Source organism: Sorex araneus, chromosome 6 (genome assembly GCF_027595985.1).
Source record: "Sorex araneus isolate mSorAra2 chromosome 6, mSorAra2.pri, whole genome shotgun sequence".
NCBI lineage: Eukaryota > Metazoa > Chordata > Mammalia > Eulipotyphla > Soricidae > Sorex > Sorex araneus.
The window spans coordinates 161,629,038-161,649,207 of record NC_073307.1 but is presented as its reverse complement, the minus strand read 5'-3'; the positions used below and the strand labels follow the sequence as shown (position 1 = coordinate 161,649,207).

At 53.1% G+C, this 20,170-nt stretch overlaps 1 protein-coding gene across 3 annotated transcripts; it reads right to left on the bottom strand.

The window, feature by feature from the left end:
* Positions 1-4,642: 4,642 nt before the first annotated feature.
* On the bottom strand, positions 4,643-11,721 carry LGALS12 (galectin 12). Of its 3 annotated transcripts, none has more exons than XM_004621501.2 (9): positions 11,562-11,721; positions 9,866-9,954; positions 9,569-9,782; positions 8,631-8,750; positions 8,147-8,185; positions 7,307-7,333; positions 6,696-6,784; positions 5,517-5,667; positions 4,643-4,937 (listed from the first exon to the last, which is right to left on the bottom strand). In XM_004621501.2, the coding sequence occupies exons 1-9, from the start codon at positions 11,628-11,630 to the stop codon at positions 4,791-4,793; spliced, it is 945 nt and encodes a 314-aa protein (XP_004621558.2). In that variant the 5' UTR covers positions 11,631-11,721; the 3' UTR covers positions 4,643-4,790. The 3 variants fall into 3 exon arrangements, with proteins under 3 accessions (XP_004621558.2, XP_054999175.1, XP_054999176.1); XM_055143200.1 differs by having other exon boundaries at positions 9,866-9,991; positions 11,563-11,721; XM_055143201.1 differs by lacking the exon at positions 7,307-7,333.
* Between the last annotated feature and the right edge of the window lie 8,449 nt (positions 11,722-20,170).

The following is a 20,170-nucleotide window of genomic DNA, read 5'->3' as shown; positions in this document are numbered from 1 at the left end:
TTACTTGCTTTTTATTTCCTCTGTAGCCTTTTCATATCTTACTATAGAGCAATGTTCTTTGCTTAATCACAGAAAGACCTTAATGCTATGCTCCTCATATTTGGGAGTTGATTGACTCTGAAATAGATCTACTCCTGGGCATAATTACTTGGTAGTTATGTCAATAATTACTTGAATCAGGCTTCAGTTGCTGTAGTTCCTAACACCTCAAAAGGGAAATCCTGCCATGGGACTGGGATGGACCTGGGGTGAGTGGTGAAGCTACTTCAGCATAGAAATGGGACAGTCTAGAAAGCATAAATACATGGTCTTGATGCAAGTTGTTATGACTTGAGAGACAGGACCCCCGCATGGGCCTGAGGATTTAGTCTGGGATTTACGGTAAAAGCCTCACTTGCTATCAGAGCCCAGAGAACTAAGTTTTGGGATCTTTATCTCTTACTGTGTGTATCCAAACGACCACAAGTATTGGTAGGAAGTAGAATTAATTGTTTCACTAATTGTTTGACTTAGTTGCTTGAAGGGCTGGAGCGATAGCACAGGGGTTGGCCACTCGCCTTTCACGCTGCTGACCCGAGTTTGATTCCTCCGCCCCTCTTGGAGAGCCTGGCAAGCTACCAAGAGTATGGAGCCTGCACAGCAGAGCCTGGCAAGCTACCCATGCGTACTGGATATACCAAAACCAGTAACAATAAGTCTCTCAATGAGAGACGTTACTGGTGCCCTCTCGAACAAGTCGATGAGCAACGAGATGGCAGTGACAGTGACAGTTGCTTGATACACACACACACACACACACACACACACACACACACACACACACGACTAGAGGGAAAGAGAGAAGCAATATAGATATCCCTTGGAGATAGAGCATCTCCCTTGAGTTTATCTCCCCCACCCAGACAATTGCCTCTGCTGGAATCTTTTACCTCTGTAAATCACACGGACATGTAGTCTTATACCTTTGACCACTGCAGATGTTCTATAAGTATGCTGGCAGCTCTGCATTAAACGGGCCATTTTCACCATCAGGCTGTGGTACGCCCACGCCCCCCCCCGTCTCTCTGTGTCTCTGTTGGGGAGGACAGGAGGCAGCTCTCAGCCCCCAGACGCACACGTTGTCACGCAGCACCCACACATTATCTTATGAACTCAAAAATAATGGAACAAGGCAGTGTTTGCCAGGCCACCACGCTCACAAAGGGTTCCGAGGGTGAGTCTGCTGATCTTCGCCCACAGTCCCGCGCCTGCTTCTCCCACTCCCTGCAGTGGGTTACTAGGTTAGTGCATTAGTAGGTCTAATGCAGTAGGATGCTTTGATGCCTGATTGCCCATACTTGTTTTAGAACAAATCACCAGATGTTTCTCAAGAAAAAAAAATAAGAATCAGAAATAATAAACAGAGGATTAAGGCAAATAGAAGAAAAACAAAGCAGATGGACTCTCGAGCTGGGAAAACCCAGCATATCGCAGGGCTGCCACGGACGTCTCCGAGCAACCCGCCCCGTGGAATTTGCAGCTGCGTCCAGCGTTCCAGAGGGGGCAATTAACCTGAGCAGAAAGAAGAAGAAAACACTATATTATTACATGATTTCCTTTCCTTACCGGACTCCAGACATGCAGATGTGTCGACGAGTCTTCGGTCTTCAACGCGCCAGAAATGAAAAGAGCGGAAAGCACAGTTGAAGAGGTGGACTCCGACTGGGTTCGGGGAGGGTTGTGTTAGCGGGCAACATCCTGATGCTCGCCCGGCCGGACCCCTCGCGGGATCTTAAGGTTCCCTTGGCATTGGAGTACAGGTATAAACCCCCTGCCTGGTTGCTTCCTTACGGAGCAAATCTCCTTCAGCCTTTACGGGATCCACGGAACCGCGGGTTGGAGCCCACTCAGACCCCGTAGCCAGAGCCGTGGGGCCGTACTCAGTCACACACACACACACACACACACACACGCACACATCATTCGTGTTAGTAGAGGGGGACAGGGGTGGCCATGAACGTGATGCCGGCGCTCAAGAGGGATCTCGGCGGAACCTCCAAATGTTGGGCCACCACGTACACCAGACACGCAGAGAACAAGACAGGGCTAAAAGGAAAAGAGTGGATTCGAGCTCAGCGCTGAGGGCTTCCAAGCCAAAGGGACTCGGAGAGCTCCGACTGTTCAGCTTGCCTTCAATTTATACAATTTTGCACACATTCCACCCAAACTTCCCCACCCTTATCTGGACATAATAGGGGTACGGAAATGAGGATGGTCAGCACATTTCGTCCTAATTGGGACATACATCTTGTCTGCAAATGGTCCTTCTCCTGTTCTTTATCTCTATGGACCGTTGCCCTGCTGTCTGGGTGGTTTCGTGTTTGGCTCGTGTGTTTTGTTCTGAGTTACATAACTATTACTATTTGCTTTTAACTATTGGTTTAACTAACTCCTATGGTTTCTATTAACTCTTATTGTTCAGTTTTGTTTAGAGATCATGCAAAGGGGGTGGGGAGAGAGAGAGAGAGAGAGAGAGAGAGAGAGAGAGAGAGAGAGAGAGAGAGAGAGAGAATAATATCTAAGAGAGAACATGGGTTTCTCCAGAGGAGAGAGCGTAGAGTCCATGTATCAGGAGGAGTTATGGGCCCCCCACAGGGTGTGGAGACACCCTGCTTGCCTTTTCAGAGTTGGTTTTACAGGGTTTTCTCCTAAACTGTCTGCATTTGGGGCTTTTTACCCAAATGATAAGTTCTTTGCTGGGACTGTAAAGAGAAAGAGTTTGAAATTTTTGGTGGTCCACATTCATGCCCTTATTACAACACTTTGTTTCTGCTGGAGCATCTCCTCAGAGGGGTGGTCCGACTTTCTCTGGGCCTGAGCTAGTGCCAAGTAGAGTCAGATCAGACCTCAGATCCTATGTCCAGTGTGGGTCTGGCCGTGTCTTGCTACTTTAGGATGACTGACAGTGATTTGTTAAAATCCCATCTTGGTTTTATGACTTGCCAAGAACTCAAAGAACACATTGTCAGCCCTCTCCCCACCCCGCCCACCCATTCATACCAATCTAAAGTGAAATAGTGAAGCAAAAGAGTTTTATTTAAAAAATTTATTTAGAGAAATGTGTTGGGAGAAGAAGAGAGAATCGGGCTGTTCCAGAGGAACCAGGCCGAGAGAGAGCACATACACATTTCAGGCTGAGATGCAGCAGGCTCCAGCATGGGGAATGCACCCAACACACCTCTGCAGGGCTACTTTATCCCCAAACCAACTCTAGAATAGGCTCCCAAACGGCCTCGGGCTGGAGTTCTCTGCACACAATTTAATCTGGGTGTTTTCACAGGAAAAAGACCGTGGGCTCTTGATGGTCCTTCCAGATTCTCAGTATGACCTTAGGATTCTCTTCAAAGTTTCTCCTTTGGGAGAGTGGGGGAGAGAATGTCTACCCTTGTCTGAACTCAGTTTCTACATCCGGGTGGTGATTCATTCTTCCAGCTCCAAAGAACTCGGAATTTTCTTTTTATTTCCCCATGCCTTTGAGCTACTTTAGGAGTAGGCCATGTTTTCTTAGTTTTATTATTTCCCAATAAAACTTATCATCAGACTTCTTTATCTATCCACATACATCAGTTTTATGGTTTCCTCTCATTCACTGCCATGGGGGACTTTTATTGGTCTATCTATAATATTAAACAATATATAGAACATCTGGTTGCATATATATAACCCTTTACAATAAATACTATATAGAAATAGTAGTTATATTTTTATAGGTCCATTCCCCAGGGATTCTCAGAGTCACTTCATGGGGTCGACCAACTCAGACCCTCGCCTGTGTGAGGCATGTGCTCCCTTGCACACTCTTCCAGGTAATTCATAATTACTAACTTATTCATTCTTTTTTAGTTTTGACTTTTTATGTCACATCCGGTTATGCTCAGCGGTTACCCCTGGCTCCGCACTCAAGAATCACTCCTGACGGTGCTTGGGGGATCATCAGGGATGCTGGGGCTTGAACCCAGGTCGGCCACATGCAAGGCAAACTCCCTACCTGCTGTGCTGCAGCCCCTAACTTATTTACTCTGAAACCTCTTCATTTCCATGGTGCTCTTCCTTTGGCCCTTTACTTAGTCTCTCCGTGCCTTGTCTTCCTCTTTACTGAGCAGGATATGAGCGATGACTGTTCGTGAAGTGCCGCTGCCCACCAAGTCCGCTCTCCCTGTCTTCACAGTAATGGGACTGTGACCAGGCACAGGTTGGCTGGCCGGAGACTTTCCCGGCCTCCTTCGCAGACACTGTCCGATCGACTAAAGGCCAATGTGAGGGCAGATTGTGTGTGCCCACCCCAGGCCTGAGGCTCAGGATGTCCCCTGCGCCTCACCCACACGGTCTTAGCCTTCTCTGTGGCCTAACGCTACACAGGGCGGCAACTAACTTCGCCCATGAGATCGGCCTGATGCCTAGACAGGACGGGATGATGGCTGGAAGAATCTAGAAGGTCTCTGAGGGGCACAGATGCCCTCCTGAGCTGGACTGCTCTCTCTCGAACTGCTTGAGGAACGGGAACTAGCGGCCTGTGAGCTGCTGTTGTTCTGAGTTTCCCTGGCCAGTCCTCAAAGATGATGGAGCCAATCCCAGACTTGTGGAGGGCAGGTGGGGACCAGAGTCTGGTCCCTCCTCTGCTGGGGGTCCCAAAGCCCCTACAGACACACTCTCCTGGCCCCTGAGTGAAGCCGGCCTGCCAGCGAGGTGACGAGGACACAGTCTGATGACGGGAGGACAGTGGCCAACGCATAGGTCTCGCTGCTGGCTCTTCAGCAGTGGACACAGTAGAGGTGGACGCTGCCACTGACACGGAACACCCGAAGTCCCTCCAGCGTCTTCTGGCCCAGGCTGGTGGTGCTCAGGCCCTGCCCATTGAGAGCCAGCTTCAGACCGCCCTCCTGGCACTGTAGCAGCACCTGGGAAAGGTCAGGGGTGTGAGGGCGCGCAGCTTCCACTTCTTGGGTGGCCCCGGCTGCCCGCGGGGCTCATCCCCCCCCCCCACCGCCCAGGAGCGCCGGTGCAAAAGAACACCACCGGGGCCCAGGATATCACCAGCCCATCACGATCCACGTGGGGGATCTCCCCGGCCCAGTTCCACCCTCTGCGATAGGAAGTTCCTTCACCGGAAGGAGAAAGGAGCAGGCCTCAGCCCTGGCTGCACCGGGGAGTTGGGGCCCGAGCTATAGGACAGCGGGGAGGGCGTTTGCCTTGCACTTGGCTGACCCAGGTTCAATCCCTGAGCACTGCCAGGAATTAACCCTTGAGCATTGCTGGGTGTGGCCCCCAAAGCCCCTCCCCCCAAAAAATATAATAACATGGGTGTTAGGGCTTGCTCCGATGAGTTGAATCTGGTTTCTGGGAACAGAACTCCTGGCAGCAGGGGCGTTGGGGGCTGGGGCACCCTCGTGGGCTCTAGTTTCTCACCCCGCCCAAGTGTACCCCCAGGGGAACTCTGTGCATCACCTGCAGGAATTGCCCGTTTGGCTCCAACCCACCTCAAAGAAGCGCTGCGGGTAGAAGAGGAAGGGGGCCGAGATGAGCGTCTTGCGTCCCCAGGGCGAGATCCAGGCCAGGGTCCTGTCTGCGAAGGACACCCTGAGCGCCACGGGCACGCGGGCAGCTTCATCCAGCAGACTCAGCGTCACGCTGCAGGATGGGACCAGCGGAGCTCAATGGCGGTGCCCCCCGCCACCCCGGACCCCTCTGAGCCAGGGCTGCTGGCCCCTGAGCAGTGGGAGGTGGGAATGTGGCTGGGAAAGAAGCTCCAGAGACAAGCCTTCTGGATGGACGACAGGCTCAGGGCTAAGTGCTCAGGAAACACCCAGAGTTCAGGTGGGAAGACAGGACAGAGTCCCTGGCAGAGCAGCTGGCTCCCCTACATCTCCCCCTGTAGGATGGAGGACCACGGAGGGCTGAGCACTGGGCCTCATCCAGGTCTCATTTTTGCCTCCTCAGAAATGGGGATGATTGGGGCTGGAGCGATAGCACAGCGGATAGGGCGTTTGCCTTGCACGCGGCCGAACCGGGTTCGATTCCCAGCATCCCATATGGTCCCCTGAGCACCGCCAGGAGTAATTCCTGAGTGCATAAACCAGGAATAACCCCTGTGCATCGCCGGGTGTGACCCAAAAAGCAAAAAAAAAAAAGAAAAAAAGAAATGGGGATGATTATTTTTTATTTTATTTTATTTTATATAAATTATATATATAAATATATTTATATTTATAAAAAATATATAAATATAAATATATATAAAAATATATATATGCATGCACAGACCGTGCCAGAAGGGGCTGGTGGTGTCTGGTAGATTGAAGCCCCCAGGAGGGCAGCCTGAGCCCTGGTCCCAACCTGACCCCGCTTTTCCCAGGCTCCGCTTGCTGCTCTCATGTACGAGGTGGGCGTCAGACCGGAAGTTCTATTTGTTGTTTTGTTTTTGGCTTTTGGGGTCCACCCAGCGATGCTCAGGGGTTACTCCTGGCTCTGCACTCAGGAATTACTCCTGGCAGTGCTCGGGGGACCCTATGGGATGCTGGGGATCGAACCTTTGTCGGCCGAGTGCAAGGCAAACGCTTTGGCCCCAAGACCGGAAGTTTCTGAAGCTGGTGGCTGGCCCACGGCTGCGTCCCTTCCCTGCCTCCCTCCCCACCCTTTCCCGGCAGCTCCATACTTACTCCTTGGGCTCTTGCAGGACCAGGCCCCGAACTATGATGACCTGCCCGGGCATGAGACCCCGGGGAAGGGCACGGGTGCAGGGCACTTCCTGCGGGAAGGGGAGAGGACTTGAGAGGGCTGCCACAGAAGGCTCTGGGGAGCCTCTATCCCACCCCATGCCCCCAGAGCCAGCTTTCCCGGTTCCCCATGGGGCCTGGAGCCCCGGAGCAGGCCAAGCTCCACCGCCAGGCCTGCAGGCAGGAGGGACTCACTCTGTCTCCTGGGAGGGCCTGCCCGCACCTACTCTATATTCCCTGGCAAGGCTGGGCTTCTCAGTGACCACCCCCGCCCCCCAGTGAGCTCCTCATGTGTCCCTCTTTTCTGTCCCCTGTGTGGGACTGGCTGGTTGTGTCCCAGCGTGTGGAGACCGGGGATGGCTTGTCCACTCTTCAGTACTGGACACACAGACCATAGGCATGCTGTGTCCCCCCGGAGACAGTGTTAGTGAGACCGAAGCCTCCACCCAAAAGGTTGCCGCCCCCCCCTCCACTTGGAGAGAGAGAGTGCCTGATGCTGAGGGACCCACAACCCCACCCCAGGGGAGGTCTGGGACCCACCGAGGGGCACTCACCAGCCGGGGGCTCTCCAGCAGGAAAGGCTGTCGGGGAGAGACAGAGGAACAGGGAGGTCTGGTCGGGTTTGTGTCATGAGGGGACCCCCTGACTGGATGAAATATTGGGGAGACTGGGGGCTTAGTCTCTCTTAGATATAAGACAGGAGGGTTTCCTGAATCTGCTGGGCAGAGAGGAGGGAGACAGAGGGTCAGTCATGGCATTCTGTGAGGTGAGGGGCCAACTCCTATTGTGTTCCACAGGCCACCTCAGAGGGGGTGTCTCAGGGAACCAAGACTCCAATGGAGAGGGACTGTGTTTCTAGAACCTTGGGTCGATTTGAGCTGTCCAGGGACTGAGGTGTTCACCTCAGTTACACTCCAGGGGAGGAAATGGAGGCTCTGAGGCTGGCTGAGGGAAGGCTGAGGGAAGAGGTCAGGGAAGGCTGAGGGAAGGCTGAGGGAAGAGGTCAGGGAAGGCTGAGGGAAGGCTGAGGGAAGAGGTCAGGGAAGGCTGAGGGAAGACTGAGGGGAGATTGAGTGGAGGCTGAGGGAAGACTGAGGGAAGGCTGAGGGAAGCCTGAGGGGAGGTGAGGGGAGGCTGAGGGAAGGCTGAGGGAAGAGGTCAGGGAAGGCTGAGGGAAGGCTGAGGGAAGAGGTCAGGGAAGGCTGAGGGAAGGCTGAGGGAAGAGGTCAGGGAAGGCTGAGGGAAGGCTGAGGGGAGGTTGAGGGGACGCTGAGGGAAGACTGAGGGAAGGGGAAGCCAGGCCTCAGCCTAGAGGGGCTCAGCTCATGATGGTAGAGGGGAACTGGGGTTCAGTTAGGGGCTGTGGGGGCCAACCTGGTCCCACTGAGACTCACGTGTCCAACTGGGTACTCGCTGCCGCCCTCCACAAACGGCTGTGGGAAAAGAGACGCCACAAGCAGGCCTCAGGCCCTGCCACCTGGGAGAGCCCTGAAACTGGCCCGTTTGTGGGGGGCGGTGGGACACCTGGTTCCTGCCCCCTCCCCAGACCCACTGCACTCGAATCTCTGGCCCCTAGGATCTTCTGCCCAGGAGAAGTCTGGGTTTCCAGTAAGCTCTCATAGGAGTTGATAAAGGCACCTGCTAGTTCAGGTTACTCTCCGCCTGCCCATGGCCCCACCCACACCCACCGTAGACTCTCCCCACCACCCCTGGCTTCTGCGCCCCTCCTCTTCCTTCCCCCACAGATGGCCGGCACTCTAGGGGACCCTCTGTGGTAGCTGTGAGTGGTCAGTGTGGGTGGGATGGGCTCCTGGGCCTGTCCAGGTATCAGGGTGGCGGGACCCGCGGGTACCCAGAGCAGGCTCCAAAGGGACTGACGTTGATGTTCAGGAATCCAACGGCCTTCACCAGGATGTCCCCGAAGATGCCCAGGGTGTCCACCCGCGACAGTGGGAGCCGGTAGCTGTAGTGCAGGAAGTGGTGGCCATTCACGCTCACCTGTGTGTGTGTTGGGGGGATACCGACTGGATCAGCGGCAGCCCCGCGGGTACCTTTCCCCCAGGAGTTCACAGTGGCTCTAGAAAAGGTGCAGGACTAGGCCCCCCTCAGGACTCCCCGAGACCTCCCGGTGCCCATCAGTGCCCTCTCAGTACTTCCTGTCAGCACCCCCTACGCAGGCACACACCCCAGGGGAGGAAACAGAGGCTCTGCGGCTGTCTGAACCCCGGTTTCGACTTCCTAGAGCCCCACCAGCCTCCCTCTGGAGAAGGGAGAAGATCCCGACATCTTTTTGGTCCGTTTACATCAGGGGCGCAGTTCTCTCTCCCTGTGCCCTGCACCTCGGCGGTCAGATGGGACCAGGCAGTGCCCAGCCCAGGGTGGCAGTGAGAATTCACAATCATGGGTGGCACACGGATGGGAACCTGAGAACTTTCTGGCACCATATATGCACAGCCACCTGGACCTAGGGCAGTTTAGAACCCAGCCTGGCAGCTCCTTGGTTCTTGGGGTGCCTGGTTCTTCCCCAGAGAATCTCAATTAGGGCCGGAGCAATAGCACAGGAGGAAGGGCATTCGCCTTGCATGTGGCTGACCCGGGTTCGATCCCCAGCATCCCCTAGGGTTCCCCTGAGCATCGCCAGGAAATCCCCCCTGAGCTCTGCCCGATGTTACCCCCCCCCCAAAAAAAAGCCAAAAACAGACAAACAAAATAATAGAAAAATCTCGATTAACTGTGTGACTCGGGGAATTTTGAGAGCAGGAAAATAGAAGGACCCAAGTTCTAGATTCCGGATGTGCACCCCCGCCTTCCCTCACCTTTACACCCTCATTTCCAAAGAGGAAGAGGAGGAGGAAGCTGTCTCCCCTCTGCATGGCCAGGTGGGGCCAGCGGGCCTCCCTCTGCCAGCGGCCGCCCTGCAGCGAGTTGCAGATGACGTGGGGCTGGGTGGTGTGGAAGCGCGGGTTGAAGTGGACGGCGATGTCGGGCCGCGGGTCCAGGCTGCAGCCGCACTGGAAGTCCACCTGGAACCTGGCGGGAGAGTTGCTCCTAGAGACACCGCCCCGGCCCCCCGGCTCGGTGCCTGCAACCGGCCCCACAGAGACCCCACTTACCTGCGGGCACGGCGGGGGACCACGCCCTGCAGCATGACCATCTTGCCGGCACGCAGGCCACCGAAAATGGTAGTGACATAAGGAACCACCTGGACCAGGGCGAGCGTGAGCGGAGAGGGTTGGGGAAGGTCCGGGGGAGGGAGAAGGAGGTCCGGCCTCCACGGCGAGTGGCCTCAGGTGGCAAAATGACTGAAAGTTCTCCTCCCCTGCCCAGTCCCCTCCCTGATGTCTTTAACCCCAGCTGCATTGCCCCAGGAGCGCTGTCCAGCCTCCTCTGACCGCTGGACACTAGCCCAGCCTTTGTACCCCAGCTCCTGGCACCTGCCCCCAACTTCCAGAAGAGGCTTCACGGGACTGTCCGCAGGAGGCCGAGGGAGGGACAAGCTGGGACAGGAGAAGGGTTGCTGATGTGGAATGGACAGCGTGTGGAGGTGACCTGACTGCCCAGAGGCTCACCTTCCCCGAGGAGCTGCCTGACACCCCCAAACCCAGTGGGTGATGACATGTCCACTTCCCCTTCCCTGGAGCACTGTTTCCCCTTTGCCTGAGCACTCTTCCCCTTCCCTGGAGCACTCTTCCCCTTCCCCGAGCACTGTTTCCCCTTCCCTGGAGCACTGCTCCTGCTGCGTTTTTGTCCCCCTGGGAAGTCCGGCTTGACACCCGGCCTTCTCACATCTGGGGCCCCTTTCCAAGCACTCCGGAACTCAGTGCCTGGCTGCTCTGAGTTCCTCGCTCTCCCAAGGCTCCAGGGTGCCTCAGGCTGGATGGTCCGGAGAGGGGGCTGGCTTAGGGAGAGGGGGTCCCCAGGGGAGCGGGGGGAGGGGAGGGCTCGGAAGGCTGAAACCCTGCCTCTCCTCTCTGGCCTCGGAGTGTGGAGTCTGCCTCGATGCAGGCAGAATGAGCAGGACCCCTGGATGGGCCTTCAAGGGTCACCCCTGTTCCAGCACCTTCTGAAAGCTGCCTGGCAGGTGGGACTGACAACCCCGGGAGCCAGGAATAGGGTGACCTGGAGGGCTACTTTACCCTCCCAGGCTTGGGGAGGGGCACAGAGACAGGAGAGGGGTTTCCTCTGCCCTCACTAGGCTAGCCCCCCTGCTGGGTTTCAGGCTGCTCCCCTGCTATGCTCCAGGCCTCCCCCAGCAGACACAGCTATACCCTTTTGGAGGGTCACACCCGGCTGTGCTCAGGGCTTACTCCTGGGTCTGCACTCAGGAATCACTCCTGGTGGTGCTCGGGGGACCATATGGGATGCCGGGGATTGAACCTGGGTCGGCCGCGTGCAAGGCAAGCGCCCTCCCCGCTGTCCTAATCGCTTTGGCCCCAACTCCATCCAGCCTTTTGGAAGGCATTGCCAGCTTCCCCAAAATTGGGGGAGCAGGGGCAGGGGTGGGCATTGAGCAGGAGTAGGAAGAGAGTGACTCACCCCACCTGCCCATCACCCTGGCGCTAGAGGTTCCTGTCCCCATCTCCCCCCAGGCTGGAGGTGAAACAGCTCGTCCTGGTACGTTGCCCTGGAGGGTCCTGGCTGCACCCCAGGTCCTCACAGCTGCCCGCCCCGCAGGCCGCAGGAAGTGGGCACACATGCACGTGCCCCTCTGCCACCTGAACCCTGGAGCTGGCTGCCACCCCGCTGAACGCACAGCCCTGGGGGAAGTTCGGGGCAGGGTCCTGGTGGATCCGTCTGGGGGCGGCTCACCGGGTGGAAGACAGGTGGCTGCAAGATGAAGGTGTCGGGCAGCGGGTCCAGTATTTCTCCAGGCGACATGGAGGGAGGGACACTTGCAGCAGGGCTGCAGATCCGCTGCCAGCTGTGCCCGGCTCGGGACCCCAGGTGCCGGCCGGCCGGCTCTGCTCCAGGGCCCCAGCTGCACAGCCCAACTCCCCTCGCTGGTCCTAAGCGCCTGGGGCAGCTGTCCCAGCTGTCGTGCCACCTGTGGCCTGCAGGGTCCTAATGCCGCTTGGAGCAGACAGCAGATGGGGCCAGGGCAGAGCCTGGGGCACCTCCGCCACGGTGCCGCTCCTCTGTGCCCCCTCGCCGACTGCGTGGGTGTGACAGACAGCTGGCTCGCAGGCACCACTGACCCTGGGAGGAAGCTGGGGGTGGGGGCGGGGCGGGGGCGGGGCTGGACCCTTGAGGCCACCGAGGGTTTCCGTTGTTTTCCGGGCTGGGGTCTGAGCCCACAGCAGGGGGCGGGGAGGGGTGGTCGCTGCAGTCCCGGAGGAACCCCACCCTCAGCCTCCCGAACTCCACGGGGCGAGCACCCCCCACTTTCCTGCCTCCCCACCAGACGGTTCCTGGGACTTCCCTCACTTCTCTGCCCTCCCCCTCCACGCCCTCTTTTGCAAGTTTAAGAGGTCCCTGGGGGCTGTTCTCAGCACCAGGCTCCTTGGTCAGGGTCATTAGAAAGAGGGGGCTGGGGGAAATGAGAAAACGGGCAGAACCAGAGGTAGTTTGGTGCCCGCGGAGAGAGATGAGGGGTTTCAGTGGGGAGCCCACGCGCCCCAAGGAGGCCTGGATTCTTGCTCAGCCTCAGCCGCAGCAGTGCTGTGTGTGCTGAGACAAGTCACTCGCCCTCTCTGGGACTCCTGGCATATTTACATTTTTTGGTAGAGGTGATCGAAAGCCCCTGTCCCCAAGGCGCATTTTTATCAAGCACCTCCTACGAGCTTTGGAGCTAAGGATGGTCCGTTCTGGATCAAATCCCAGTGAGGCCTTCTTTCCCTTTAGTGGACCTAGGAGAAGGTTTAATGGGAATCCACGCTGAGTATGCACGAGAGTCTGATGTTCTAGCTGCAGTTTCCATTGCTTCTCCCGCCCCCGCCCTTCCCCTCCCCCTCCCCCTTCTCCCGCGCCCCCACGGCCCCACCACAGCACGAGATGCACAGCTGACTGGGGGTCCTGTATTTGCTGCCTGAGGCCTTGAAGGAGACTGCAGTGGGGAGGGGGGTGCAGCAGAAACCTTCAACTTTATGCTGCCTTGGACGGTGTCTGACTGACCCCAGAGTCAGACTTGGCACTGGGCAGCTCTGGCAGGATGGGGCTGGGCACAGGCTCAAGTTATGGACACGGAGGGATGCCAGCCATCCCTCTGCCAGACGGGAGAGTGAGTGTGTCTGGGGGAGTGCATGTAGCCCGGGATGATGTCAACTCCCCTGGGAGTGGTGAGAAATGCAAATATTGGGGGCAGGGAGCAGCAGCCCCTGGCAGGGGAAGGAGGCTGGGGGGTCCTGAAGCAGCTGGGAGGCCCCGTGGAGAGGCTGAGTTCTTGTCCCTGTGTGTGTGTCCTCCCTGGGGCAGCTGGTGGCCCTGCCCTGGAGTTCAGATCCTTCAGAGAGGAAGGGCCCAAGGTGCCACATGTAGGGAAATTCGATCACCGCCGCCGTGTGTTCAGGAAGAATGATCTGTGTACACAGTAGGGTGCAGAGCAGAAGGTGGAGAAACCAGTCGGGCGGGGAGTGGAGCCAAGCCAGGGGGCCGCCCAGCCTCGCTTCCGGTTCCTCCCCAAATACTGTAGACAAGGCAACTTACCGGGTTCGATCCCTGGCACCTCAGAGGGACCACCGTGCCCTGCCAGGAGTGCTCCCTGAGCACAGAGCACCGACAGGCGTGGCCCCCCAAACAAACAAAAGTCCCTCCTCCTGCGCGTTCCCCTGGAGATCTCTCTGGCCCGCGGAGAGACAACAGTGGAAAGCGCTCCTAATTAGGTGGATTCTGTGAGGGTCCCGATCTGAAATAAGACTAGTGAGGTTAGTAAACAGGGGGCCCAAGACGACACATGCCGATCAAGGGCAACTTTATTAACTGCCACGCTGGTTTTATACTTTTCTTAGCAGGGCTTGGTACATAAGTTGTCAATCATCAGGGAAGTGTCTTCTCAGACCAAATAAGGAAAGGTTCGGGGTGTATTAGGTGGGCTTACAACATTCTTCAAGAGTATATTGAGAAATAGTGGGGAGGGGAAGGCAAGGGTTTATCTGGCAGGAGCGTCTGGCAGGAGGAATGCACAAGGTAGAGGAAGGTATTCTACTTTAGGGCTTTATGGCGTCTCTTAGTTAACTGCCCTGGGCTACTTTTACCTCTTGAGTTTGGCTATTTCCTTTGTCACAAGGGCACCTGTGCCTCAGGTTATGCAAAGCTGGTAATGGAATTTTCTGGTTTGTCCAGGGTAAAGGTTTCGGGGTCCTCTTTTGTTCAGGGTCCTGAGCAGTCCCCAACATCCTCCTGCAACACACACCCCAAAGAAAAACCAACAGGGAAGTAGCCTCCTCACAACTTAGGGGACGAAGCCTCGGATGGAGGTGGTGTCAGTTGATGGGTCTGATTTTACCAGGTCTTTCACTTTGGCTTACAGGTGGGCACCCTTAAGCTGATAGGAGGGCCTGCTGTGGGCGGGAGGAAGATAGCAGAGGAATGGAGGAGGTGCATTTCGTTTCTAGTTTCCCCTGGGCTTTTATAGAGAAGGAGGGACCTGGCTGAGCTTTAAGCATCCCAAGAGCTTATTGACTAAGACCAGGGGTTCAAGTTTGATGTCTGTGAAGAGCAGGGGGAGGGGCAACTGGTGTCTCCTGAGCCAGAAAGTGGAAAAGTGGGTAAGTGCCAGCCAAGGGTTGACCAGAACCCTACTGTGGACGCCCACTGTGGACCCCAGGCAGGCTCCCCCTACCACCACCACCACCACCACCAGCAGCTTCCTCTGTAGGATAACATCGGTTCGTCCTTTCTCCCTGGCTTAGGCTTATTGGGTTACACCCATCACAGTGCTCCTGAGAAACTCCCATTCCTCTGTGTTTATCTGTGTTTATCTTTAATCTCTTCTTTGTGCTCTGCTTCCCCAGCTGGTCAATCGATTTTATCCCCAAAATAAACTCTGTTGATTTGTATTTGCAAGTGAAATATTGCTTTTCTTCTCTCCTTATGTCCTTTTGCATAGTTTACTTCGGAGCAATGTCCTTTTTGTATAGACACAGAAAGACAGTTAATGCTACGTTTTTGTAACTTAGAAGTTAATTGACTCTGAATACTGTTCACTCCTGGGCATCTGTTCTCTCGACTTAAGCCTGAGTTGCCCTTAATTCCTAGCACCCCAAAAGCAGGGTCCCAACGAGGGACTGGATGGACCCAGGGCAAACTGTGAGCTACCCTGGCATCAAAACAGGCCATAATACTTAACTATAAGTTAAGAGCACAGTCATAGACAAATTCTGTCATGATCCATAACAACCGGATTCGGACCTTGCTAGGGTTAAGAAAGACTAATCTGGCCTGGGCACTATAGTCTGGGATCTATAGCAAGATGTCCCCAGGAGAACCATCCTACAAGCTTAATGTATCTCTCACTGTGTCCATACAAAATGACTAATATTAAGTAGAATTAAGATGAATGTTTGACGGGCTGGAGTGATAGCACAGCGGGTAGGGCGTTTGCCTTGCACGCGGCAGACCCAGGTTCGAATCCCAGCATCCCATATGGTCCCCCGAGCACCGCCAGGAGTAATTCCTGAGTGCATGACCCAGGAGTAACCCCTGTGCATTGCCGGGTGTGGCCCAAAAACAAAACAAACAAAACAAAAAAAGATAAATGTTGGAATGCTTATTGAACTAAGGAAAGGAGAAACACGCCCCTAGGTTGTATTTCTCCCTTGACCGGCTCTCCTAGCTGCAGGAGATGGGAAGGAAGGGCTTCCATATGTTGACTGTGCTATCCCCAGTGCTTGGAGGTTGGGCGTGAGACCAAGGCAGTGAGAGGGAGTGCAGAGAGACGAGCATGGGCGACAGGAGGAGACGGGAATGAGGGGCTGTGTGAGACTGGAACAGGCATGTGGGGAGATTGGAAAAAACAGCAACTGATCACAACCAGCCTGGCGGCCCTGGTCCCTCTTTGATGTGTCTGTTGGCAGTGGCAGTGGTTGCAAGCCAGGGTAGGGAAGCGGCCCTTGGCCACTGAACGCATGTGGCGGGGAGAGAGAGACGCCACCACTGCCATTACTGCCCCCGCTGCCACCCAACACCATCCCTTATTTATTTTGTGATTGTTTTGTGATTACATATTTTTCTCCTCTGCACGTTCCTTAACTGCACAGCCGTTAGTCATCATTAGATACCGAAGAATCTTTTAAAAGTTGTTTGTCTTTCTCCCAATTCTCCAATGCTTAATTAGAAGGAAAAAAAAAGGGAAGGTTTTTCCTTCTGCTGCAGTCCTGAGCAAATATCTGGCACAAAGCTGTGCTCCCAATTTATTTGAAGAATAAAGGACCAGCACTGAGGGTTGGTTTCTGGCTTCTGGCTTCTGGTCCATCTCTGCTTTCTTCTCTCTGTGCCCCCTAGAAGCGTGGAGCTGGGCTTCACACACATGCTGGTCACATCATTCCTCCTCCTCCTCATCCTCCTCCATTTTTTTTTTGTCTTTTTGGGTCACACCCGGTGAAGCTTAGAGATTATTCCTGACTCTGCACTCAGGAATTACTCCTGGCAGTGCTCGGGGGACCAGCTGAAGTTGGAATCCCAAAGACATAATCCGGGTCAGACATGCACAGAGCAAAAAAGTTCTACCCACTGTACCATCACTCTGTCCCCTGGTCACATACTCTTCTAACACAGGATGCGATGGAGCAATTGTACCTCTGCCCCTCGGTTACCAATGAGTACCTGGGAAACGGCATCTGCGGTCAGCAGTGTCAAGGTGCCACGGGTACCAGTGAGCTTGGGGCAGGAGGACAGAGTGAGCAGGCCCTTGGCATGCCCTGGGAATTCTTGGATCACAAATCTAGGTCCTAGTGCTGGGGCCTCTTCAGCCACGGTTCCTATAGAGATGGGTAGAGTGCTTGATGCTCGTGGTCCCAGAGATGTTCACACGTCTGTCTTTGTGCATCCACCCAAGGCAGGCATCCATCTCTCTGCCTCCTAATTCATTCTGGCTGCCTGAAGAGCCACAAGGCTCTTGCCCCTCCACCTCAGCACCATCTGGGGGTCACAGAAACCTCTGATGTCCTGCTCTGGGCACCATAAGAACCACACATTAGTGACCAACTAAGACTTACTAGAAAGGCTTCTAAAGGACTTTCTTTCAGGAGCCCCTAAGGGTCAATCTTTGCAAAGCAAAAAGTAATCATGAGCAAATGTAGAGACACTTCCTCGAACAGCTGAACAAGCAGTTGAATCCTATGATGGGCATAATAATAATGTGAATGTGGGGTTAACAAAAGCGTAGAATTGAAGTAGCAGGGGAGAGGAAGATCAGAGAGAAGTGCTCTAAGTTCTTTGCATGGTTTACAAATAAGACTTAGACTTCGAGTACACATGCTAAATATCTCAAAAGCAATAACTGAGAGTGGACACTTCCAAGGGAAGGGAAACAAAATATACTCGAGTTGTCTTTTTTTTTTTACATAAGGATATTATTGAAACTTTTAAAAGAATGGTTAACGAGAGTCCACTCCAATAGTTATAATGTGTAATGGGTTGGAAAGCTCAAGTTTGCAAAGATATCAAATTTGCCAAATTGATTTATCAATTCAATGTCATCCCAACAAAGTGCCAACAGAGAATTTTGGACAACTAAAAGAGTTCATTCTGAAACATTTATTGTAGGGAAAATGTATCTTTTTCATAAATATAGATCACATGACAACTTAAAAGGACTTACATTTTCTGGTAGATCAGATGATGGCCAATAATAATCCCTATTTGTTCATGAGAGCCTGTGGCATCAGTGTGTGTGTGTGTGGTGGGGGGAATTATTAACAAATAATAGTGAGGTATATGATTATTCATATGGGGAAAAATGAAATCATGTGGGTTTTTTTTTCTGCTTCACAGACATGCACAAACCAAAATTCAGATAGATTGAAAGTGACATCATTTGAGAACTTTTACAAATAGGGCCACAGTTTGGAGGCTGGTCTCTCATTCTGGGTAACTCAGGGAAGGGACCACCAAGTAAAATGTGGTTGGAGGTCATGTGGGGGAAGGGTGAGGCTGGCGGAATACAGACTAGAGACTGAACACAATGGCCACTCAACACCTCTATTGCAAACCACAACACCTAATCAGAGAGAGAGAACAAAAGGGAATTCCCTGCCATAGTGGCAGGGTGGGGTGGGGGGAGACGGGCCTGGGGAGGGGGGGAGGGATGTTGGGTTTACGGGTGGTGGAGAATGGGCACTGGTGAAGGGATGGGTTATTGAACTTTGTATGGGGGAAGCATGAGCATAAAGATGTATGGATCTGTAACTGTACCCTCACGATGACTCTCTAATTAAAAATAAACTAATTAAAAAAAAAAAACAAATAGGGCCACAGAGATAGTGCGGCACGTAGGATGTTTGCCTCATCTATGGCAGACCCAGGTTTGATCCCCAGCACCACACTTGGTCCCCTTTGCAGCCCCGGGAGTGATCCCTGAGAGTGGATTCAGGAATAATCCCTGAGCACCAGGGTGTGATCCCAAAGCCAACCAGACACAAAACGCTTACATGGTAATATAAGAGAATAGCTTTGGGATTTAAGGGCAGGAAGGACTTCGTGAAAAGACACAGAGTCGTGGCAAAGGAAAAGACTGATAAATTCCACTTCATGAAAGCTGATAACTTCTCTTCATTAAACATCAAGAAAGCGAAGGTGGGGATTGGAGAGGAAGTTCAAAGATTAGAGTTTTGCCAAGGAACATGGCCCCTGGAATGTCAGCAACCCAGCACGGTCACAGACATAGCTGGGAGTGATTCCTGATCACAGCCAAGTGTAGCCCTTGAGCACTGCTGGGTGTGGTCCCACAACTTGGTAGAAAAATCAATATAAACAAACACAGCCAACTAAAGATGTTTGTTAAGCAGATACAAACAGCACCTATATCTCAATAAAAAGATAATATCAAGGCAGAATTTCAAACGGGATGGGGTGGGGGGGAGTTTTTAAAAAGAAAACTTGTGGTTAAGACACAAAAATATCTCAACCTTTTGAGGTATTAATGCAAGCAGCTTTGTTAAAATGACATTTCACACCCATTCTCTAGAAAAAGTTAAGTATGGCAATAACTACAGTAAGAGTTGATGGAGTGGCCATCCACAAGAGTTCCTGCAAGCATGGGGCTAGAGCCATAGCACAGTGGGTAGGGCACTTGCCTTGCACACAGCTGACCCGGGTTTGATTCCCAGCATCCCATATGGTCCCCCGAGCACCGCCAGGAGTAACTCCTGAGAGCAGAGCCAGGAGTAACCCCTGTGCATCGTCAGATGTGACCCAAAAAACAAACAAACAAACAAAAGAGTTCCTGCAAGTTTAGGAGAGCCCCAAGATTCAGTTACCCTCTAACTTAACTTTGCTTCCATTTTCACACACACACACACACACACACACACACACACACACACACACACACACACAGGAATAATGTCCAGTTACTGTGGAGTTTTCTAGTTAGTTCCAGTTATGTCATTCTTCCATTCTCTAGAGGGAGGTGATATGATTTAAGCAATTCCCTTTTCCCTCCCCAAGCTACTTGTTCTTCCACTGGGCACAATTGATCTCCATGACTTTCCTACTTGGACTGGAGCGATAGCACAGCAGGTAGGGCATTTGCCTTGCACACGGCCAACCTGGGTTCGATTCCTCCGTCCCTTTCGGAGAGCCCGACAAGCTACCTAGAGTATCCCACTGGCACTGCAGAGCCTGTTAAGCTACCCGTGGCGTACTTGATATGCCAAAAATAGTAACAACAAGTCTCACAATGAAGACATTACTGGTGCCCGCTCGAGCAAATTGATTAACAACGGGACAACAGTGCTACAGTGCTACCTTCCTACTTGCAAGGTGGAATGCCACCGACTCATAAGTAATTTAATAAAGCCAATTACATGTTTAAATTAATTTGCTTGAATTTTTGTTCCTTTACAAACATATTATTGGTACTACCAATACGGAAATTCTCCTCTGGAATGTCTTGCATGCCTACACTAGATCATACCTTGAGGGGTTTTTTTTCAATAATTCTTAATACTAAACTAGAAAAAAACCAAAAGGTCAGATGGCTTTATTTTTAAATCAATACATTATGGCATGTTTACCCCAAAATAATTATATTTCAGTAGGGAAAATGAGCTACAGATCTCTATAACAATATACATGTAGTACAGAAACAACTTTAAAGGAAGTAAAATTGCAGAAATATAGGGTGATATCATTTGCATGAAATAAGCAAAATTGCAACTTTAAAAAGGTTTAACTAGGAGAAATAGTGTGTTTCATTTTATTTTATTGGTAATACTCAGGGCTTATTTCTAAGTCCTGAGCTCTGAGCTCAAAAATCTGTC